General features: G+C 47.4%; 1 protein-coding gene across 1 annotated transcript; it reads left to right on the top strand.

Annotated features, from left to right (window-relative positions):
* The first annotated feature begins 2,489 nt into the window (after nucleotides 1-2,489).
* CCKBR (cholecystokinin B receptor) lies at nucleotides 2,490-10,614 on the top strand. The gene is made up of 5 exons (XM_081098832.1): nucleotides 2,490-2,700; nucleotides 7,925-8,176; nucleotides 8,333-8,582; nucleotides 8,858-9,030; nucleotides 9,182-10,614. The coding sequence occupies exons 1-5, from the start codon at nucleotides 2,550-2,552 to the stop codon at nucleotides 9,721-9,723; spliced, it is 1,368 nt and encodes a 455-aa protein (XP_080954958.1). The 5' UTR covers nucleotides 2,490-2,549; the 3' UTR covers nucleotides 9,724-10,614.
* The last annotated feature ends 13,268 nt before the right edge of the window (nucleotides 10,615-23,882 follow it).

The raw sequence follows: 23,882 nt of genomic DNA, 5'->3' as shown, positions 1-23,882 counted from the left end.
CATACATATCTTACTACATTCCTCTGGTCTCCACTTTCCCTTTCCCATTATATGCAGTGTTTCAAACTATCTTGACTCCTAAAATTTCAATACTATCCACTCATACACACAGACACACACCCAACTCAGTGTAACCAGATCTCCAACTTCTTAGAGAAAATAGGAACTATCAGACTGCAGCTCTGTCTCACCAAATCTACACACTTACTGTCTTAATGAAGATGCAGATCAAGTTGCTATGACACAAGAGAGGAAAAAAAATGTGTGGCCTTAAAATTGTAGTTTCTTTTTCATACTGAAGAACCAGGAGTAATAAAATGTCTTGAGAAGTAGGGGAGGGCGGGGGTAAGGGGAAGAGATCAACCAAAGGACTTGTATGCATGCATATAAGCCAAACCAATGGACATGGACAACAGGGGGATGAGAACATGAGTTGGGGGGGGGGGGCGGGGAGGATGAGGGTTAATGGGGGGGGGGAATGAGGACACATTTGTAATTCCTTAACTAATAAAGAATTTAAAGATAAAAAAAATGTCTTGAGAGTATAGGAAACCCAGGCTCCTTCCATCTTTTCACTCTGCCACCCTTAGTGTGTTACCCTCACTGCATGACTAAAGAAAAGTGGCTTAATGTCACATCCTCGTTCAACCTGCAGAAAAGGACAATTAGGAAGAAGGAGTCTACTCCTCTCCTTTAAAAACTTGATCTAGGAGCTGAATGTATCACTTCCATACACAGCCACTGTTCAGGACATAGCCATAAAGCCACATTTAGCTGCCAAAAATCTAGAAAACATAGTTATTATCTGGTTGGCCATGACTTATTTCCACCTATAATTATTCTCTTCTATTAACTTCCTTTTACAACTGAATCTCTACTCCTATCAAAATCTAGAACCCTCCATATGTGCTCTGGAAGCCATACCTCCCTGCCTTCTCGGGAAATTTGCAATGTAGCTGAACACGTGAAGGTTAGCCTACTTCTCCTATTTCCACTCCTCTCTCCCCTAACATTTCCTTTGCTTCCCAGCACCCACACCCACGGTCACCCAATGTGGGAAAAGTTGAGCAGGCTATCTGAGGCCCCACCTGTGCTGGAGTTGAACAAACAGCAAATCAGGTTCTCTGGCCCAGAGCCCTCGGATGGAGAAGGCAGGCAGTGCTGGGAGGAAGGTGGGGAGAGCCGGTGAGGACATCCCCACCCACCACAGGCTTAGGTCCTCCAATGCCCAAGCCCCTTTAAACTCAGCGCCAGCTGGACCAGGTCCTCTCCAAAAGTCTGGACAGGGCTCTGTGAATTCCCCCACAAACTCAGACCCATTCCCAACCTAATCTGCTCTTTTAGCTGCAATATTAGAGGAGGCAAGTCCCGCCCCAGGAGCCGAACCAACCTCAGTCTTGCGCTTGCCCCCATCAGCTTGTTTCCGCTGCGCCCCAGTGATCCAGCCCCCTTCCGGCCCCTCCCGTGGGAACCTGACACACCACACAGGCTGCTCCACCTGCGCTGCGAGCAAACAGGGACGTCAGGGTGTCAGGTGAGGGTGGGCGCTGCTTGGAGACACGGAGAAAGCCAGCCGCCTTCTCCGGCTGATGCTCGCGCTGAGCCGGATTACAGCCTTAACCCGCCGTCACCCCCACCCCCACCCCCACCCCCGATGATCTTGGGCGGTTCTCACCGCTGTCTCCACCGCCCTCAGCACCCAAGTTAGACTCTCCCTCTGGGCAGCCCTATCCCTGCCAGGCTTCCCCGAGTCCGCCGCTTCTCTCCCGCCCCATCTTTGCCCGAGGCTGAGGGTGTCCTGGGAGCTTTAGGTGGAGGCCTGTGTGTTGGGCCCGCGGTGGGAAGTGTGGCACGCGGGCTGCGGGGCAGATGCAGGGGCTCCCCCGGCCCAGCGGCAAGGAGCTGCAGGGCAGCAGCGAGAGTGTCCCGGCCACTGCGGCAGGTCGGTGCCCGCAGCTCCGCGTGGGCTCGGCTTCTGCGCCCAACCAGTGACCCCGCACCCGGCCTACGTCCCCCGACCACCAGGGAAAGATGCTAGACCCCCGGGCGCCGTTCCCTACCCCCTTCCTCTCCCCTCCTACCCTCCCTCCCCCGCAACCTCCCTCCTCACTATCGCTCCATCCACCCAACCCCACCCCACCCCACCCTACACACACACACACACACACACACACACACACGCTCACACACACACACACGCTCACACACACGAATCCCCGGGAGCCGGGACCGTGGTGGGGGGAGTGGGAGGAAAGCCGAGAGATCGAGGGCGGGGACGAGGGGGCGAGGGGGGAGCCTGAGGACAGTCCCGCCGGGGCAAGTCCTGAGCCGGGAGGGGGCGATCACCTGGCAGGACCGCCGCCTAACCGAGCCTTGGGGACTGGCGCCCCGGCCCGGAGCGCCGCGCAGAGGCGAAGGGCAGGGGCCAAGGTTGGGGGCGGGACGAGGCGGGAGAGGCGGGGCGGGCGCCTCCGCGGACTCTCGGCGTGAGCAGGTGGAGCCGCCGCGGGAGCCCGCCCGGCGAGGGAGGCGGCGGCTGGGCCGGGGCCATGGAGCTGCTGAAGCAGAACCGGAGCATGCCAGGACCGGGACCGGGGCCAGGGGCTGCCCTCTGCCGCCCCGGGGTCGCCCTCCTCAACGGCAGTGACACCGGCAACCTCAGCTGCGAGCCGCCTGCCGCCCGAGGAAACGGGACACGAGGTGGGTGCCTCCTCAAGCTCCCTCCAAAAGCTCCTTCTCGCTGCACCCCACCCCACCACCCGAATAGCGAATAGCGGGACCCCACTGCCCCCGCACCGCCGCCTCCAGCGCTCACACCATCCTCGCAGGGCGCGTAGCTCCCCTGACACATGTGTCCCCTGCAGCTCAGAACATTCCATCCCAGCATCACACTCCCTGGTCAGAGTCCCTTCACACCCTGATCCCGCCCCGAGCTGCCTGTAAACCCCAAACACAGCACCCTCCGCACACACAGCCACGGAGCGCTAGACAGGGAGGGTGGGGGAGCAAGGACCTCCTGCTGCCATTCCTTCCAGGTCTCTCCTTTCCCTTTACATACAACTCACAGAGCCACAATGAGGGAAGACAGAAGGAAGGCAAGATTGGGGGAAAGCAGGGGCTGTTTGAAGGAAGGAGCACTCTGGAAGACCTGAGTGGGAAGTTAGAATCATAATCTGTGTCCCCCTCCCCAACCCCCAACCTTCCCTAAAGAGATCCTCCAACTTGAATTAAGCTGTAAGTTAGGCTGGATGCTGCTCCCTAGAGCTGCCTGTCTCCATTTCACTCATCCTCAAATCCCTTCCATGCCTCCTCTCCAACTTGCCTCTCCTTAGGTTGCAACCCCTCTCCCAAGCTGGACTACCCCTTTTATCACCCCATGCCTTTGTGCCACCATCTCCTTATCCCCCCCACCTTCAGATGATATCCATTCACCTATTCCCCAAAATAACTTTCACTCTTCCCATGAGTCAACATCCTAATTTTTTTTTTTTTTTGATGGCCTGGATCAAGATGTTTTTTTCCCCTTCCTGGGCCTTTCCTTTCCTTAAATGTTTACTGTGCACCTGTTATTGAAGTCCCTGGGCTAGGAGCTGGGGACGCAGGGATGAGCTAGACCTTGCTTGGACCCTCATCCCTGCAGAGGGGAGACAATACCAATGGAAAAATCACATTAAGCATGGGAAGTCCCACAAGAAGGTCTGAATGATCAGCGTCCAAAGGAAATGGGGTCCAAGAACTTCATAGAGGGAACCTGGAGATGGGTCTTGAAGTTGGAGTTTGTGAGGCAGAAAAGGAAGAAGTGGGATTTTAAGAGAGGAAGCAGTGGTAAGCAGAAGGAAATTATTCTAAGCCCAAGAAGGAAATGTGGGAATAAATTATAATTCAAGTTTTTTTTTTAACTGACACGGTAAGACATGCTTTCTCAGACAGTTATTACACATTCTCACTTATATTCTTTCATTCAACAAATATTTATTGATCCAGGGATTGTGCTAGGCACTGAAACTGACACTGTTCCTATTTCATGGAGCTCACAGTTTAGTGGAAGAGACAGACAAGTAAGCAGGGAATTGCAGCACAAAGGGGGAGGGGCCTTGAGAGGCTTTGGGGAACACAGAAGAGGAGCACCTCTAGCCTAGCCTAGACTTGGGAATCAAAGTTGGCCTCCTGAGAAGGTGAAGTCTGATGAATAAAAATAAAAAAGATGAGAGAGAGCCAGCCAAGTGAACAGGGGAAAAAGGTAAAAAGCATCCCTAGCAGAGGAACTGTATATGTAAAAGCCCAAAGTTTAAGTCCATGTCACCTTTGTTCAGTATGCCCTAGTTTCTGGGCACCCAAAACATACACCATAAAAGAGGAACAATTAACACTCAAAAATGAAGACCAGGCTAAAGGGTTTATGGAGAGCCTTATAGACCTGGCTAAGGAGTGTCAATTTTATCTTAAGGGTAATGGGAACTGCTGGAAGTTTCAGTAGTCCAGCCAGGATTTATTCTGTAGTGTGAAGGACGGCTTGCAGGACAATACATGTGTAGAAGGCAGGGGGTGGGAAAGGTGGACACATATAAAAGGTCATTATATTACACTGGTCCTGGTGAAAGGTGATGCTGGCCTAGAGTAAGGTACTGACAGTGGGATGAAGAGTAGTGGATGGATTTGAAAGGCATTTCTGGAAGTGGAATCAACAGGATTTAGTGATTTGTGAGAAACAGAGAGGGAGGCAGAGGTCAAAGGGTGACATTCAGGTTTCTGGCTTAGATAATTGGATGGATATTGGTACCGTATAATGAGAAGGATTACACAGGAACAGAATCAGGTTTAAAAGAGATTATAAGTTAATTCAATTTGGAACCAGCAGAACATAAATGCTGGCAAGATACCCAGGTGGGATTGTCCAGTCAACCATTGAACCCAAGGGTCTGGAAGCTGGGGGAGAGGTCTGAGCTGGAAACACAGACTTCAAAGGTCTTTGCTTAGAGGAAGTAATGGAAGCCATGTGAATAGGTAAAATTTGTGTAGAATAGAAAAAAATAGAGAGATACTGGGCCCGGCTGGCATGGCTTGGTGGTTGAGCATCGACCTATGGACCTGGAGGTCATGGTTCAATTCCCAGTCAGGGCACATGTGACAAGACCCTGAAGAAGACCAATATTTAAAAGCCAGCCGAAACCGGTTTGGCTTGGTGGGTAGAGCGTCGGCCTGCGGACTGAAGGGTCCCGGGTTTGATTCCGGTCAAGGGCATGTACCTGGTTGCGGGCACATCCCCAGTAGGAGATGTGCAGGAGGCGGCTGATCGATGTTTCTCTCTCATCGATGTTTCTAACTATCTCTCTCCCTTCCTCTCTGTAAAAAAATCAATAAAATATATATTAAAAAAAAAAAAAGAAAAGCCAGGCAAAGAAAGGAAAGTCCATGTGGGATGGAGGTGCAGAAGACAGCAGGGATAGTGAATAGAGCAAGGAAGTCTGAGAAAGCAGAATATAAAGCAATTCAGAGCATGGATGCAGGAATTGGCTTCATTCATCTGGATGTTGATACCCACACAATTGAATGTTACACTGGCCATCAGAAGTTACCCACAAAGACTCTATTAGCCACACTCACTCAGATATTACCCCCACAAGTGCATGTTCCTCAGGCTTACCCCAGTGTAACCAGTAGAAATTTGGATATTACCCACACTATTCTGATATAACCCACACAGACTTGAATGATACCCATATTCACTCAGATGCTACCAACAGAAAAACAGATAGCGTCCACACTCACATTAATATTGCCCACATCAGTTAGCTAGTACTCATTCATTAAACACACTCACTTTCATTCTATTATTGTCCACAGACAATTAGATATTACCGATGCTCACTTAACTAAGCCTTCTCCACATATTGCTCTCACACATTCAGATATTACCCATAAGACTGAGATCAGATTAACTCAATCAGATTAACATCTCACTTAACATCTTAACATCTCACATTTATACTCACTTAAATATTGTCCACTTGAATATTACTTCTGTCTCCAAAGAGACAGAGTCAGAGAGGTGAGGGTTGCTAGAGCTTTAGAGGCACAGCGGTGAAGGTTGGATGAGGAAGGACAAAGCAGGTGCATTTGTGTGCAAAGTGACAGAGATTCATTCCAGATTCACTAGCAAGCATGTGTTGACACTTCTTGGCGAGGGACATTATGCCAAGTGCTAGGGATATGCTGGAGAACGAGATGGGCATTGCTCCTGATCTCCAGAAGCTCATAGTCTAGTGTGGGAGACAGAGGATTACACATCGCCGTAATACAGTGAGAAAATGCTGTGATAGAGAACAAAGAGAGAGAAAGAAGCACAGATTGAGATTTTATTGGGAGAAGGAGGCTGCATGATGAATGGCACAGGAGTGAGAGAGCAGCAGGAGGCAAAGCATTTTAGAGATCTGGAGACTTAGCTTCTATTCTGATTCTGCCCCTGACTTATTGTATGCTCTGAGCAAGTAATGTCACTGCGGGGTTTAGTTCAGAGTGCTCTTGTAATTATCATCGACTTGACATCTACAACAGTTTCTGAATAAGTTGGTATTTGTGATGAGAAAAACAGCTTAATTTGGGGGCTGAGGCAAAGTCAGCCAAGGAAGAGAGAGTTGTAGCTCTGAGTCCTTCCTTCCCCAACCGGGAAGGCTCTGCCCCTGCCCTCTTTCCCTTTAAGCTCTAGTGTCCCTCAAGCTCAGGCCATGGGTGTGGGTGACCAGGCCAATTTAATTTAATTCAATTCAATTTTGTCTGGGTCTGCTTAGTTTTGATATAGAGGCCCAAAGATGAACCCATATCCCAATACTGAATTCAAATGAATGGAGTCAGCCCTCTGTCGAGCCCAGAAACTCTAGTGTCACTGCTGTGAGTTCCTGCAGCACTTTTTGTGTTCCTCAACCTTCACTCCTCATCACTCTGTGTGGTAATTATCTGTGTATATATCTGGGTGTCCCTTCCTCTTTCCTGTTCATCTCTGTGCCCAATGCCTGGCATGCAGATGTTTATTGAGTGAGAATGAATGTTTGGAGATCATTAAAATACAAGGTAGAAAATAAAAAGGGTTCTAATAGATGTGTAAGGAAGATGCATAGTCAGAGGAAGGGGAAATTAACTCCAAAGGAGATAGATGTCCAGAGAAGTGGGCACTAGATCTCAGTCTTAGGGACATAGGTAAGTAGGAATTCACCAGATACAGAAAACATATTTGCGATGGAGGTGGGGGTTGGTGAAAGAACTTTCCAGGCTGAGAAACCAATGTAAGCAAGGGAGGGAGTCATAAGTGCATATGATGCCTTCAAGAAACTGAGTCATCCAGTAGCTTAAGTGGGTGCATTGCAGGGAGGGGGTTGGAAGAGAATAAGGGCAGTTCTCAGAGAACCTACACTTGCTAAAGGTTGCAGACAGTAGAGAGTAGGGGAAGGTGTTTTTTTAGACAATAAGGACCTGACCTGACCTGTCAAATACTACAGGGAGGTCAAGTAGAATAGGCTTAGAAGAGACCTTTGGATTCAGCAGTTAAAGCTTAGGGACCTTGGGAAGAAGTGTCCAAGCAGTGATGGTAGGACAGATGGGGCACTGGATTGTAATGGACTGAGAAATGAACAGAAAGATGAATATAATCCTTTCAAGAAGTTTGGCTGCAAAGAGATTTTGAGTAAAGCTTGAGGAAAGATAGCCTTTCTTAAGGAAGAGTAGAGTTAGGCCAATTTAATTAAGTCTTGAGGGGTTAGAAGGGTAAAGGATTCAAGTTCATCATTTACTGAGTTGGGGGAGGGGGGTGATTCTCTTGGGAAGCAGGGGATCTGGCTGGATAGTGGGCATTGGGATGAGTGGGATGGGAGGGTCTGGCTGAGCCGGGGACACAGGCCCCCGATTGCCACCTCTCTCTTTTCCTGCCCAGAACTGGAGCTTGCCATTAGGGTCACCCTTTACGCAGTGATCTTTCTGATGAGCGTTGGAGGGAATGTGCTCATCATTGTGGTCCTGGGACTGAGCCGCCGCTTGAGGACTGTCACCAACACCTTCCTGCTGTCGCTGGCCGTCAGCGACCTCCTCCTGGCTGTGGCCTGCATGCCCTTCACCCTCCTGCCCAATCTCATGGGCACATTCATCTTTGGCACAGTCGTCTGCAAGGCGGTTGCCTACCTCATGGGTAGGTGAGACAACCACCCTGCCCCCCTTGCCCCTCTCCTCCTCTACGGTCCTTGCCCCATGTCTGCGGTGTTTCCCCGGAGACAGCTGAGAAAGTCACACTGATGACTGTGTGGTTCAGGTTTCCTAGGTGACCCCTTCTTCCTTCCTTGCTTAGGGGTGTCAGTCAGTGTGTCCACGCTAAGCCTGGTGGCCATCGCCTTGGAGAGGTACAGCGCCATCTGCCGACCACTGCAGGCCCGCGTGTGGCAGACACGCTCCCACGCTGCTCGTGTGATCATAGCCACGTGGATGCTGTCGGGGCTGCTCATGGTGCCCTACCCTGTATACACCGTCGTGCAGCCAGTGGGGCCCCGAGTTCTGCAGTGCGTGCATCGCTGGCCCAGTGCGAGGGTTCGCCAAACCTGGTGAGGGTGCCCATTCCTGGGAATCCCTTCTCCAGCTCCATCAGATGCTTAGGGCCATTCCCCAGAACCTTCCCCAGAAGCTGCTCCTAGAACTGCTACTCCAATTCCCTTTCGGCACCCCCCTCCCTGGGATTCCCATTTGGGGCCCCTCCGCAGTTCTCTAGGCCTTCCCAGCAGCACCCCCAAATCCTAGAAACATCAGTCCTCGGCTCGTTCCTCATCCGCCGTTATGGCTGGACAGAGCCCCGCGTGACCGGCCTGTGCTCTGCTTCCAGGTCGGTACTGCTGCTCCTGCTTCTGTTCTTCATCCCGGGTGTGGTTATGGCGGTGGCCTACGGGCTCATTTCCCGCGAACTCTACTTAGGGCTTCGCTTTGATGGCGACAGTGACAGCGAGAGCCAGAGCCGAGCCCGAAGCCCAGGAGGGTTGCCGGCTGGGGCGGGACCAGGTGCGTGAAACCCAGAGTGAAATCCATAAGGGGCCGGGCTTTGAAAAGTGGGGGGGTCTACGGAAAGGCTGGAAATGGGGGGTCAGATAGGGGTTGGCCTGGAGTTGAGAGGGCTGGGCTTCCTGCCCTGACGCCCACTGTCTGTGCCTAGGTGTTGCCCTGCAGAATGGGCGTTGCCGGCTGGAGACCCGGCTGGCGGGCAGCGAGGACGGCGACGGCTGCTACGTGCAGCTCCCGCGCTCGCGGCCGGCTATGGAGCTGTCCGCGCTGACCGCACCCGCTCCCGGGCCGGGATCCTGCCACCGGCCGACCCAGGCCAAGCTGCTGGCCAAGAAGCGCGTGGTGCGAATGTTGCTGGTGATCGTCGTGCTCTTCTTCCTGTGTTGGCTGCCGGTGTACAGCGCCAACACGTGGAAGGCCTTCGACGGCCCCGGAGCGCGCCGAGCACTGTCGGGCGCGCCCATCTCTTTCATCCACTTGCTGAGCTACGTCTCGGCGTGTGTCAACCCCCTGGTCTACTGCTTCATGCACCGTCGCTTTCGCCAAGCCTGTCTCGACACGTGTGCCCGATGCTGCCCGCGGCCCCCGCGAGCTCGCCCCCGGCCTCTTCCAGACGAGGACCCTCCCACCCCCTCCATCGCTTCCCTGTCCAGGCTGAGCTACACCACCGTCAGCACGCTGGGGCCTGGCTGAGGGGTGGGGGCCGGGTGGGGGCTAAGGCAGGACAGGCCGATTTTTCAAGCACTGACCCATTCAGACACACAAGAGATACAGACGCCCCCTTCCCCCTCCCCCGCAAAAGACTGACACCCAACAGCATGGACTTACCCCCAATGCACAGGAAAAGGTGGCTTATTGGCACAAAGTAAACAAAGCGGACCCACACACAGAAACCGAGGCACACTCTCTGTGGCATAGAGACAGGGCACTGACCTTGGACAGACTATCCCTCCGCAGCAGGGCCTCTATGACCGGGAAGACCGGCCTCACACACGCAGCGTAATGGCACTGATTCATTTAGGGATCTGGAGCCCGGCACTGGGCTGACTCCTGAGATGCTCCAGGCTGCCCCCCGTTTGACCTCGCAGTGCCCTTCCCCAAGCAGCACTGGGTACACCAACCTCAGCTCACAGCTCCCTGGCTAACAGGCTGTTTTGCACTGAGAAGTCCCTTCATTCCTTTCCAATTAAATACTATGTCCCTGCCCCCGCCGACCTCTTCAATAAATAATAAATGCCTTGGCTTCCTCCTAAACTTCCTTTCTGGACTCTTCAGGGGCAGGTGGGGAGGCGAGGGGTTTTGTGATCTTCCCTGTCAGGTCACCCGCAGCAGGACCCCCTGCCAAAAAGCCCACAGTCTGAGGCTGGAGGAGGCTGTGTGTTGTCTCTGAGTTGTCATCCTGGACCCACCTCCACACCCATGTCATAGGTAGCAGCTGGACATGGGGGTGAGGGTGGGAGGTAGGATATCCATGACACTTCATGAGTCCTAAGCACATTCTCCTAAAGTGGCATCACTGTTAAGGTACTATAATAATAAATGCTTATTAAACGTTTAATGAAAAGATAAAAGAAGCAGCACTGTATAATGAGACTCCGTTTGTTTAATATGTGTTTGAAACACCAGGGGTCAGACCATGATAGGTGAACAGAGACTAATTAAAGAGTAGAGCCTTGTCGATGTGCTTTTATCTGGCAGCAGTACCTGGCCACACTTCTGCTCCACAGAAGCACCCTTACTGGTCAGCAGCAAGAAAGGGGGGGTGGAGAGGGCTGGCCCTGAATAGGAGTCCCAGAGCCCAGCCTCTCTTTTGGCACGAAGACACCCAGCCCTGGCCGGTGTGGCCCAGTTGGTTGGGCATCCTCCCATGCACCGAAAGGTTCCTGGTTTGATTCCCTGTCAGGGAAAATGCCCAGGTTTGGGGCTCCATCCCCAGTAGGGGATGTGCAGGACGCAGCCAGTCAATGTTTCCCTCTCACATCGATGTTTCTCTCTTTCTCCCTCTCACTTCCTTGCTCTCTAAAAATCAATGAAAATATTTTTTTAAAAACTGATCCAGCCCCAGAGAGACAGAGACAGCAACATCACCCCCTACGCACACACAATGACGAACAGACAGAGAAGAACCGATGAGCTCATTAAGGGGACATACATGGATAATCATGTATGGTATGGTATGTTAGGAGAGGGCTTCCTTGACATTTCATCTTGTAACAGATGGGTGAACTGAGACCCAAAGAAGAAAAGAAAACTGCTCAAGGTCATTCGAGAAATAGGAGCAAGACAGAAATAACCCTTTTAAAGTGGACACTGGGTTGGAGATGGGAAAGAAGCCATACCCATCAGGGAGCAGACCCAAATGCCTGGTACTTATAAAATTGGGAGCCCTTTTTCAAGAAAAAGAAAACAAATATACAGATACAAAATTGCCAGGGGACTCACCAGGGCCTTGGAAGAGGCCTGTGTGAGTGAGGAGCCCTGATATTTAAGCCTCATTAGCTTCACAGCTAATCATGCCTCTACCCACTAACTGCACTGAACAAAGGCTGGGAGGGGCGAAGGACAGTGAGAAGGGAAAGTGGGTTTTCTGTTAAACGTCGCTGAGGTGGCTCCCAGCCATCCTTTTCACAAGCTCTAGGCTGCAAGAGGCAGGACTAAGGAGAACGGAGGGAGAAGGCATTCCAAGCTGTCAAACACGGTGCTGGTTAAAAATAGAATCCCAGCTGGTCTGAGGAGCTGAAGGCAAGATATTGGGCCTTTCTCTCTCAGGCCAATTTTTTCTGGATGGGGCTGGAGGGAGAAGTAGGGTTTCCCATAGGGTTCGCATCCCTCCTACCCTCCCACCCCCATCTCTGCCATCCCACTTGAAAGCAATGCAGCCTTGACCAGGGTCAGCCCCTTTAGCTGGGGCCTGGGCTTCTGTTGACCACCAGATGGCAGTGGGGAGTCCAAGGGGGCTGGCTGTGGAAAGGGCTAGCCTAGAACCCAGCACACGGTGCAGCCCTTTAGTATTCACTCTGTGCTCTATCTAGTTACCAAGTGTGGAATCCCAGGAGCCTCCCACCTTTTGAAATGTGACAAAACATTTCAGGTCCAGATTTAATGTTGCTGCCTCCATGAAGTCCTGCTTGGCCATCCTAACAAAGCTCATGTGCTCATACAGTACTGACTACCTTCTCTCTTCTATTGAAGTTATTTGTGTCCCTGCCTGATTTCCGATATTGGAGTGGAAGAAGCATGAGGTCATAGGAGGATGACTGAGCCTAGATCTAGATGGTGAGGTGATGGAAGGCGTGGAGATGAAATATGCTTCTCAGTGCTATACGACAAGTGTTTTGTACACACAATTTATTTTATTCTCAGAACTCTTCAAAAGAACATTTCTCTTCATTTGACAGAAAGGGAAAGTGAAGCTGAAAAATTTAGGTCTTGCAGCTAGAATGGAAGCAAGAATTAAGCTCAGGTATCTGCCTCCAAAGCTTTTTCTCTTTCCATTATGCTGTATTGCCTTCCTTCAAGCCTTGAAGACCTGGGCAGGTTCTAGTGGTCCTGCCTTTTAAGAGTTGTGTAATTAAACAAAGAGAGAGGTCCCAAATAAATACAATCAGAAACGGAAGTGGAGGAGTAACCACTGACACCACAGAAATACAAAGGATTGTAAGAAAATACTATAAACAACTATATGCCAACAAGCTGGACAATGTGGATGAAATAGAAAAATTCCTAGAAAAATACAATCTCCCGAAACTGAATCAGGAAGAATAAAAAAATCCTAATAGGCCAGTAACAACTGATGAAATAGAAGCAGTAATAAAAATAAAAATAAACTCCCACCAAACAAAAGCCCAGGTCCTGATGGCTTCACAGGGGAGTTTTACCAAACATTCAAAGAAGAACTAACACCTATACTCCTCAAAATATTTCAGAAAATCCAAGATGAAGGTACACTTCCAAACTCTTTTTATGATGCCAGCATTATCCTAATTCCAAAACCAAATAAAGACACTACAAAGAAAGAAAATTACAGGCCAATATCCCTGATGAACATAGATGCTAAAATCCTTAACAAAATATTAGCAAATCACATCCAGCAATATATTTAAAAGCTCATACACCATGATCAAGTGAGATTTATTCCATGAATGCAAGGCTGGTACAATATTCACAATTCAATAAATGTGATATATCACAAGCAAATTGAAAGACAAAAATCACATGAACATATCAATAGATGCAGAAAAAGCATTCGACAAAATCCAACACACATTTTTGATAAAAACTTTCTGCAAAGTGGGACTAGAGGGAGCATATCGCAACATGATAAAGGCCATATATGACAAACCTATAGCCAACATCATACTTAATGGGCAAAAACTAAAACCATTTCCCTTAAGAACAGAAACAAGACAGGAATGTCCACTTTCACCACTCCTGTTTGACATAGTACTGGAAGTGCTAGCCATAGCGATCGGACAAGAAGAAGAAATAAAAGGCATCCAAATTGGAAAAGAAGAAGTAAAACTGTTATTATCCACAGATGACATGATATTGTACATAGAAAACCCCAAGGACTCCATCAAAAAACTACTAGAATTAATAAATGAATTCAGCAATTTACTAGTAGCAGGATACAAAATTAACACCCAGAAGTCTATGGCCTTTTTATACACTAATAATAAACTCACAGAAAGAGAAACTTAAAAAAAACAATCCCATTTACCATTGCAACAAAAAAATTAAGATACCTAGGAATAAACTTAACTAAGGAAGTAAAAGACCTGTATTCGGAAAACTACAGGACATTGAAAAAAGAGATAGAGGAAGACATAAACAAATGGAAGAATACACTGTGTTCATGGATTGGTAGAATCAAAATCATTACAATGTCCATACTACCCAAAGCAATCTATAGATTCAATGCAATGCCCATTAAGATACCAACGGAATACTTCACAGACCTAGAGCAAACTCTCCAAAAATTCATATGGAAAAAAAAAGACCCCGAATAGCCGCAGCAATCCTGAGAAAGAAGAACAAAGTTGGAGGGATCACAATACCAGATATCAAGCTATATTACAAAGCCACTGTTCTCAAAACTGCCTGGTACTGGCACAAGAACAGACATAGAGACCAATGAACAGAACAGAGAACCTAGAAGTCAACCAAGCCACTATGCTCAATTAATATTTGACAAAAGAGGCAAGAGCATACAATGGAGTCAACACAGTCTCTTAGGTAAATGGTGTTGGGAAAATTGGACAGACACATGCAAAAAAAACCTGAAACTAGACCACCAACTTACACCATACACAAAAATAAACTCAAAATGGATAAAGGACTTAAGCATAAGACAGAAAACCATAAAAATCTTAGAAGAATCCATAGACAGCAAAATATCAGGCATGTGTCATAGCAATATCTTTACTGATACAGCTCCTAAGGCAATGTAAACTAAGGAGAAAATAAACAAATGGGACTACATCAAAATAAAAAGCTTCTTCACAGCAAATGAAACCATCAACAAAACAAGGAAGCCCACTGCATGGGAGAACATATTTGCCAATGTTATCTCCAATAAGGTTTTAATCTCCAAAATTTACAGGGAACTCATACAACTTAACAAAAGGAAGATAAACAATCCAATCAAATAATGGGCAAAGGACCTCAATAGACACTTTTTGAAAGAGGACCTACAGAAGGACAAGAGACATATAAAAACATGCTCAAAGTCACTAATCATCTGAGAGATGCAAATCAAAACCACAATGAGATACCATCTCACATCTGTCAGAATAGCTATCATCAACAAATCAACTAACAAGTGCTGGCAAGGATGCTGAGAAAAAGGAACCCTCTTGCACTGCTGGTGGGAATGCAGACTGATGCAACCATTGTGAAGAACAATATGGAGTTTCCTCAAATAATTAAAAATGGAACTCCCATTTGACCCAGTGATCCCACTTCTAGGAATATATCCCAAGAAATCAGAAATACCAATCAGAATGGATATATGCACCCCTATATTCATAGCAGCACAATTTACAATAGCTAAGATTTGGAAACAGCCTAACTGCCCATCAGCAGATGAGTAGATTAAAAAACTGTGTTACATCTATACAATGGAATACTATGCTGCTATAAAAAAGAAGGAACTCTTACCATTCACAAAAGCACGGATGGACCTGGAGAAGTGAAATAAATCATTTGGAGAAAGATAAATATCACATGAGCTCACTCATTTGTGGAATATAATGAACATAAACTGATGAACAAAAACAGATCCAGAGATAGAGAAGCATAGATAAGACCGTCAAACCTCAGAGGGAAATCAGGGGAGGGTGGGGGTAAGGAGGAGAGATCAACCAAAGGACTTGTATGCATGCATATAAGCATAACCAATGGACACGGACACCAGGGGGATGAGGGCATGAGTGGGAAGGGGGGCGTAATGAAGGGATAAGAACACATATGTAATACCTTAGTCAATAAAGAAAAATATATATATATATATATTTAAATGTATCATTCATATATATATATTTAAATGTATCAATCTTTTTCCAGTATGGTTAATGCATTTTTAGATAGTTACTTAATAAAGTCAAAGTCACAAATATAAAAAATATATAAATAAGTAAAAATAAAAGTTGTATGATTGCCCTCTGGTAGTGCTTAGTGTTTAGAGCATCAGCCTACACACTGGAGGGTCTTGGGTTTGATTCCTGGTCAAGGCTACCTACCTGGGTTGTAGGTCCAATCCCTGCCCTGGGTTGGGGTGTGTGTGGGATGCAACCAATTGATGTGTCTCTGTCATATCCATGTTTCTCTCTCTCCTCTCTCTCACTCCTTCCCTAAAAAAATCAATGGAAAAATATTTTCACTCCTGGGGTGAGGATTACAAAAAAAAAAATTGTGTAATTTTGTGCAAGTTATCTCAGTGAGTCTCAGTCTCAGTTGTAAAATGGGAATAATTACATAATCGTCTGCGATCATGTGATTTTTTACAATAAGAAATATATATTTGGTATTCGCTCTTGTTTTGTCCCTGGCATAGAGCTCCTAAATCCTTGGAATTTTGTAAGTGCGGGGAGCCACAAAAGTGTCTTTTGTTTGTTAATGACATGCCCTTTGGAAAGCCTTTAGGTCACCTAAGAATGGCAGCTCATCAGTAAAGAAATCAACCAGTGATTAGAGGGTTGAAACTTTCAATTTCAGCCCCTCTTCTGGGGGAGGGAGGAGTAGGGGGCTAGAGATCGAGTTCAATCACCAATGACCAATGATTTAACCAAGCATGCCTTTGAAATGAAGCCCCCCTAAAAACCCAAAAGGACAAAGTTTGGAGAACTTCCTGGTAGATGAACACATGCAGATTTGGGGGAGAGGGCATGGAAGCTCCCTACCCCTTTCCCCATACCTTGCACTATGCAGCTCCAAAACAGTAAGTTTCTTGGCTAAGTCTCAGAAACTCTGGCTAATATGGGGACAAACCAGAAAGGGGACAGCCTTTGTTCCTTCGAGTTATCTCTGGAAGAGGATATGTGGGAGGGAAGGAAAGCAAAGGTAGGAAAGAAAGCAGGTCCCAGGGCAAAACTTTATTGTGGGATACAATGCCTAGAGGTGGGCCCTCCTAGAAATGGTGGCCCTAACTGCAGACTCTAGCTACTATGGCCCTTTAGCTGCTTCAAGTTCTCTGCTCCTCATTCAGAGTTTCCGAACCTCAGGGGGCACTTTGTCAGCCAGATGCTTGGCCCATCACTAGCACCATGCACAAAGATGAGCATCTCCCTCTTGGTAGGGCCCAGTCTTTTGGAAACAGAATTCTAGCCGAGTTATGTAGCCACATTATGAGGGAAGGAAATAGTTAACCAATTAGGCCCACTGAAGTGGCACTTTGTCTTAATCATATAGTTTTGGGCCCTAGAACCCTTACTCAGTATCCTATCTAATAATAGACAAAGATTGAAATTGACCGTACCTTTGCTATACCTCCCTTTGGCTAATCAGCGAGATATGCAAATTAACCACCAACAAAGATGGCTGTTAATTTGCATACGTAGGCACGAAGTGGTGGAGCGAAGACTGAAGGCGTCTTGGCTGCCAGAGCCGTGAGAAGTTTGGAGGTGCCTCCGGCTGGAGCAAAGGCCTGGGTCCCGGGTGCCCGAGGAAAACCGGTGCTGGCAGCCAGGGGAAAGGAAGGTCTATTGCAAGAGTCTTTTCGTGCAACCGGCCTCTAGTATATATATATATAAGGAGTGAGAGATAAAGACAGGGAAGGGCTCTTTCAGGAATGGACACTTGAACAATAAAGGCGGGTTTTAGTGATAAGGTTGTCCAATCTCCCAGGGTGAAACAACTGGGCTTTGAGCACTGTGGGAAAAGCAGAAACTCAAAACCTTCCCAGCCAGGATACTTAATCCTCTCCATGTTTTAAGAAACAGGGCTACAACACAGCTTGTGAGCAAGAAGAGGCAGACGCAAAGGCCCCACCTGGACAGGGGCAGAAACTTCCAGGTGGAACTCAGTTTGTGGCCAGGGGGGGGAAATCCCTTTCTTGCCTTAGACCTGAGATAACTCCCTGATCCTTCCAAATTTAATCGTATTGACCCTCCCTGAAGGAGGAGGCATGTGCAGCCCTTCGGGGCGTGTGAAGGCCAGCCCAAGGCTGCATAGATATATGGACCTGTAGTTCAGCCCAGAAAAGGCCAGCACAAGAACCATGGGGTGGTAGAAGCAGGAAGTCTGGCTTTAAGCACAGAATTTGTAGATATTGCAGCCAGAGAGATGGAGGGCCCTCACATATGCCAGGGAACAGCTTCAGCCACCAACTGGGAATGGTGATACAGGTCAAACCAAAACTAGACAGCAAAGGTGGGCATCTGGCCAAAGGAGACCAATAGGCAGCCACAGTCCAGGGAGCTGACCCAGTTTCCTGGTATGAACACCGGTCTCATTGGCGGAAGGATCTGGTAACCAGTCTATCCCAACCCCATTTACTATGGAATGACAAGCCCTGGCTGGGTCCTTTCTCTTTCTGAGCCTCAGTTTCCCTCATTTGCCAGAATCCCTCACCTAGGGATAGTTCACACCTTGCTATATAGTTGGGAGGGTTACATGAGATGGAGCAGCTATCGCCCTCAGAAAATATACAAGCTCAGGAAGACTTTTATCAATCTACCTGTCATGGAGATGATTTAGCACCCACCTCCATATGTAATCCGAAGTGAAAATAATACTGAATCATATAACAGTGTAAGAAGTCCAATACACTCTGGCTTCCCCATGATGAGTATTTCAGTCTTTTATTTGAAATGTTGAATACTGGTTTACTTACTTCAATTTTCTTATAAGTCATATACGCACCTAGTTTAGAGACTCCTGGTTCTGCCACATTCAGACGAACAGCAGTCCCTCGCTCCCTACCTTGCTCTTCTCCTTTTCCCCTTCCCCAGAAAGAAGCACTTTCACATCTTTTATCCCTTTTTTTTAGTATTTATCCCCATATGCTTTAATAACATATTAATATTACTTCTTGGTTCTTCTGTTTGGCAGTATTACCTATTGACTACACACTATGAATGACGAGAGTTTAATTCTCATCCCCACCACCAGCCTACCAGACACACACTCGCATACCCTCTTCCTGCCCAATAAAATTGTAACATCATTTTGTTATTGTGATAATCAGGCTCCAAAGTGATCCCCAATGATACACCTTTTTGTACCCATATCTCTATGTAGGGCTGTCCCACTTTAAGTAAGGCTGACCTGTGTAAGCAACAGTATAAAAATGTTTAATAAAGGCAGGATCCAACCCTGCACTTGCATGTCTTGGCCTCACTCACCTCACCTTAGCCCAGTCCTGTTGGGCCCTATATTTAACCTTTTGATGTTGTGTTATTCATGGACTTTTTCCCTTTTATTTTTCTAATATTGTGATAAAATACTCTATCCTAATCACTAATTTTTTTAAAATATATTTTATTGATTTTTTAACAGAGAGGAAGGGAGAGGGATAGAGAGTTAGAAACATCGATGAGAGAGAAACATCGACCAACTGCCTCCTGCATACCTCCTACTGGGGATGTGCCCACAACCCAGGTACATGCCCCTGACCGGAATCGAACCCGGGACCCTTCAGTCCACAGGCCGATGCTCTATCCACCGAGCCAAACCGGTTTTGGCCTAATCACTAATTTTTGATGCCCCTCCAAATTGTACACCCAAGGCAAAAAAGCACCTCACTCACATTACCTTAGTCCCAGCCCTAACATATTCTAACAGCCTCTTAAGAAAGGATATATGGACCCCCGACCAGGTGTGTCCTCCATTACACCAAAAGGTTGCGGGTTCAAATCCCAGTCAGGGCACATGCCTGGGTTGTAGGTTCAATTCCTAGTCAGGGCATTTATGGGAGGCAACCAATTGATGTTTCTCCCTCACATTGATGTTTCTCTCTTGCATTCATGTTTCTCTCTCTCTTTCTCTCTCTCTTTCTCTCTCTCCCCTTTTTTCTCGACCCCTTCTCTAAAAAAGTCAATAAACATATCCTCAGGTGAGGATGAAAAAAAGGGTGTGTGGAAAGAAAATGTTAATAACTTCATATCTATATATATCTAATTCTACCCTCACAATGGATTCATAGTTTAACCAGGTATATAATTCCAGGTTGGGAATATTTTGGAGTTCCCATATTTTAGAGATGTTATTCTTATAACGTCCGAAGTCATTGACTTCTGATCCTTTGCTTTACATAGTGGCTTTGATTTTGTAATTTTGTTGATTATACAGCTCTGTCCTGTTCACAGTAGGACAGGACTCAATTTTACAGTGGAGGACTAAAATAAAAGTTGATTGGAAGTTCTGAGCAGTGGATGGAGTTTGTCAACTCACAGCTTCATTGTAGTGTGATCTGGTTAAGCTGTTTGTTGAGGAACTCCAGATGTTGGTACCTTCAAGTCTTTCCTCTTGGGTCGTGGTCCACAAAGTCATTAGATACCTGTCCATCTATTTTTCAGTTTCCAAAATGTCATCACCTCCTCTTTTTCTCATCATCTCTGAGGAGTTATACCTTTAAAAAATCCCTTTATGTGAAGTACAGTATAGGGAATATAGTAAAAAATAGTATAATAACTATGTTTGGTATCAGATGAGTACTAGATTTACCAGGGTGATCACTTCATAAGCTATATAACTGTCTAAACACTATGTTGTACATCTGAAACTACTTAATATCATGTGTCAACTGTAATTGTAAAAAAAAATCAAAACAAACCCTTTAAAGTCAGTTAAGGCGTCAGGGCAGTGCTCGGTGTGTTGCCAGAGTGGTAACGAGATGGGGACACATTATCCACTTTGGCCAAGGATAAATGAGGAAATCCTAGTCCCAACCTCCTCTCACTTTCAATCATATTGCAAATACTGCATTTGGGGGAGAGGGGGTATTGTAGTTTTAGTGAGGCTTAAAAGGAGAGCCAAAAATTATGCCTAGTGTCAAAGTATAACCTTTGCTGGGAAGTGCCCTAGGCCTCTGCTTAGCTTTTCTACTGAATTATCGAGCACAGATGGGCCGCTTTAGGAGGTAAATTTGGACCTTTAAGGGAGCAAATACTGCTGGTGCTGGTAGAGGTACAATTTCACTATCAGCCAACTCAGTGCATTCCTCAAGTAATCACTTTGATTATAACAATTATAATTTAACAATTATAATAACATCTGCTATTTTGTATAGGGAGCATGGGCAAGGAGGATGCTCCCACGGATAGGTACTGGGTCCCCATTGTCTGATCTTCGCCTGCCAACATTCTTCTCAAGGTCAGGCGTGAAGGAGAGACCCACCCACGCCAGTTCAGGAGGAGATGCAAAGATGCGAGGTGGGATGTATCCATGACCCAAGGCGGTTCCGCGCAAGGCCCTGCGGATCACAACCCACAAAACTTCGGGTTCCCGTTAGTACCCACCTGTGGGTCACCTTTCCTCGGTAAGCCCCCCGGAAATCAGATCTGCATGTTTCTCACGCGCTGCGGTGCCACCCTTGCCTGGCCCCGCCCCTCCGCCTGGGCCTCACGTGAAAGCTTTGAACTTCCAACGTCTGATGGTGAGAACCCGAACCCTGCACCACCTAAACGGCTGAGACCAGAAACGGCTGAGATGAGAGGAGGGAAAGAGGCTGAGCACGGGGTCCCTGGCTGGAAGGGGCTGAGCACGGAGGGTCTGGCTGGAAGGGGCTTTCAGGACGGAGCGGGAGAGAAGGAGAAGGAAGTGCAAAGAAGAGTGGTGAGGCCCCAGGAGGGTGAGCAGTGGAGGAGACACTGGCAACCAAAATGGGACTTAGTGAGGACAGCCAGGGGCCAAGGGTAGGGGGACTGGAGGGAACAAATAGGCTAAAAGAAGGCAGAGGAAAGGGAAAGAGAGGATGGAAAGTTGCCTTGGGGAAAGAGAGGACTTAGCAGGAGAGCCAGTGCCTCTCTCCCTGCAGCATTGCGGGTCCCTCACCAGGGACAGGAAAATGCGTGGAGCCGTGGAGCCCAGAGATAGCGCCTGGGTAAGCCTTGATTCTAATAGGTTTTGATGACTGCAGTGCTCTCACTCCGCAGGCCTTAGAGGACACTGCAGTAACTGTTGGGCTGGGCTGTAACTGTCGTGATCTGGCAAAATGCAAATCACTGTAACAATCCTAACTCCCAGTCACATAACACTTAACCCTTTCTGAGTGCTTTCCCTTGTTCTAATCTGATCCCTGCGACAACACTGGTGATGTCTGAAAATTAAAAAACACTGGTAATGCCTTCAGGTGGTTGAATTTTATAAGCAAAGAAGTTAAATCTCAAGTGAAAGGACCTGCCAGAATCATAAATCAAGGTTGGTTGTGGATCTTATTAAAGCCGGTATTGGCTTAGACTAGAATAAAAATAATTAGAGCAGAATATGACTCCGTGACACAGAGCCCATAAAAAGAATGTCTCCGGACTCAAAAATCATTCCCTCCTCACCCATAAAATCCAGGAAGGCAGATGCGCCCCACCCTGGTCCTTGGGTCTCCAGATCCTTCTGCAGCATCTCTGAGAGTCCTCCGTGTGGAGCACTCTATCGGGCATGCCTTTAACTTGGAATAACAGTCATTTCACAAAGTGGGAGCTGCCTTAATTGGCTCAGGCTGCTACACCAGAATACCATAGACCAGATGGTTTATCAACAACATTTATTTCTTACAGTTCTGCAGGCTGGGAAGTCCAAGATCAAGGTGCTGGCACGTTTGATGTCTAGTGAGAACCTGCTTCATAGATGGCCACCTTTTTGCTGTATGCGAGACAAGGGGGCCTTTTCCGGCCTCTCTTATAAAAGGGCACTAATCGCATTCATGAGGGCTCCACCCAAAGGCCCCATCTAAAGGGTTAGGTTTTAGCATAAGAATTCAGAAATGAGGGAAGACGGAAGACGCCAGGGTGCAGACCAGGCAGAGCTGGAAAGCACTCACTGCTTAGTGGGTGTCAAGTGTGCCCAGGTGAAATGATCACTCCTTTGTTCTTCAGGAGTGAGGTAGTGCTTGCTACAGCCTTCTCATCTCTTAGCCTGGCTTACCAGCCCTCCTTTATTATGTTAGTGTGTGTTTAACCTTTCTTGTCATCCATGTCATTTAGGGGTTCATTTAATCTATAGATGCTGAGCCCAAGGGAGGATGGGGGCTCTGGAATAGTGGGTAGGAGCCAGCTACTGAGAGGTCTAAGGGAAGAACTTTCCAGGCAGATGGAATAGGGAGGGAAAGGCTCCAGAGCAGGAATGACCTTCCCAATTTCTGGAACCAGATGTTCCCAAGGCTGGAGCACATGACCAGGAAGTAAAGTCAGACAGGAAGGCAAAGGTCCAACCTCTGTGGGGAGGAGGGGGCTTGCAGGCTGACGAATGAAACCTGGGCAGTGGTAGGCTGTCATAGGGATGTCCTCCCAGCGGTCCTAATTTAATACTGCAGAACGGCAGAGGGGAGTGCCAGACACCCTGGCTGGGCCTCCTAAATGAAGAAGGCTGATAGAGAAGATGCAGGGTGGACGAGAAAAAATATAAAGTCCGCTAGTTTGCAACGCAGATTGTCAGTGGCCTGAGAAACCTTAGTAAAAGCCATACTAACCTTTCAAGCCCAGAAAATGAGGGGTGTTTGGGGAGATACTTGAGACCACAATCCCGGTTCAAAGCTGCAGACTGCCTTCAGTGACTTCCCTCTGGAGGACTCTGTGGGGTGTCCACCTCAGGATGGAGATGCGCCTTGCCATTGTCCTCTCTGTAGGAAAATGGGAAATTGTTTCTATTGTCAGTGGGAGTTTATGACTCACTGGCTCGGCGCTTGTCCTCTGGCATGTATAGTGAGGATATAGAAACGGGGTTTTAACAGATTATCTGTTAGGTATGGTTACACTGAAGGTTAAAGTTCTAAAGGGTAAAAAATACTGGAATGCAGAACCACCTGGTAGATTTCAGGGTCATAATGAGTTCCTACACAATCCCAGCTTTAACAATTTTACTTGAGGGAAAATGATGATATAGAAACTCTTACATATTTGTTTCTGAAGACTGGTTTTGAAAGTATTCACCCCTTCTGCCTGGGGTTTCTGTACTATTGCCACCTTATACCAAGCCATCATCATGTCTCATCCTGATTATTGCAATAACTAATTTCTTTTCCTGTTTCCACACTTGTCTGAGTGAACCTTCTAAACACTAAAGCAGGACTTCTTTTTCCCAGTAACGGTGGGCTAGCTTGCTTGGATGAACCCTCCAGCAGAAAACAACTTGAAAGAGAAAAACTAGCCAAAGTATAGAAAACATTTTCTTAAACTCAATGAAGCGATGATAAATCAATA

This window comes from Myotis nattereri (assembly GCF_964212035.1).
Source record: "Myotis nattereri genome assembly, chromosome: 9".
NCBI lineage: Eukaryota > Metazoa > Chordata > Mammalia > Chiroptera > Vespertilionidae > Myotis > Myotis nattereri.
The sequence above is the reverse complement of the archived record's forward strand: the minus strand, read 5'-3'. Positions and strand labels throughout refer to the sequence as shown.

Bases quoted from the DNA above. Each gene is read 5' to 3' on its own strand.
- CCKBR (XM_081098832.1), top strand. From the start codon at position 2,550: ATGGAGCTGCTGAAGCAGAACCGGAGCATGCCAGGACCGGGACCGGGG. The intron at 2,701-7,924 runs GTGGGTGCCTCC...TTTCCTGCCCAG, and splicing joins CCGAGGAAACGGGACACGAG to AACTGGAGCTTGCCATTAGG. The intron at 8,177-8,332 runs GTAGGTGAGACA...TTCCTTGCTTAG, and splicing joins GGCGGTTGCCTACCTCATGG to GGGTGTCAGTCAGTGTGTCC.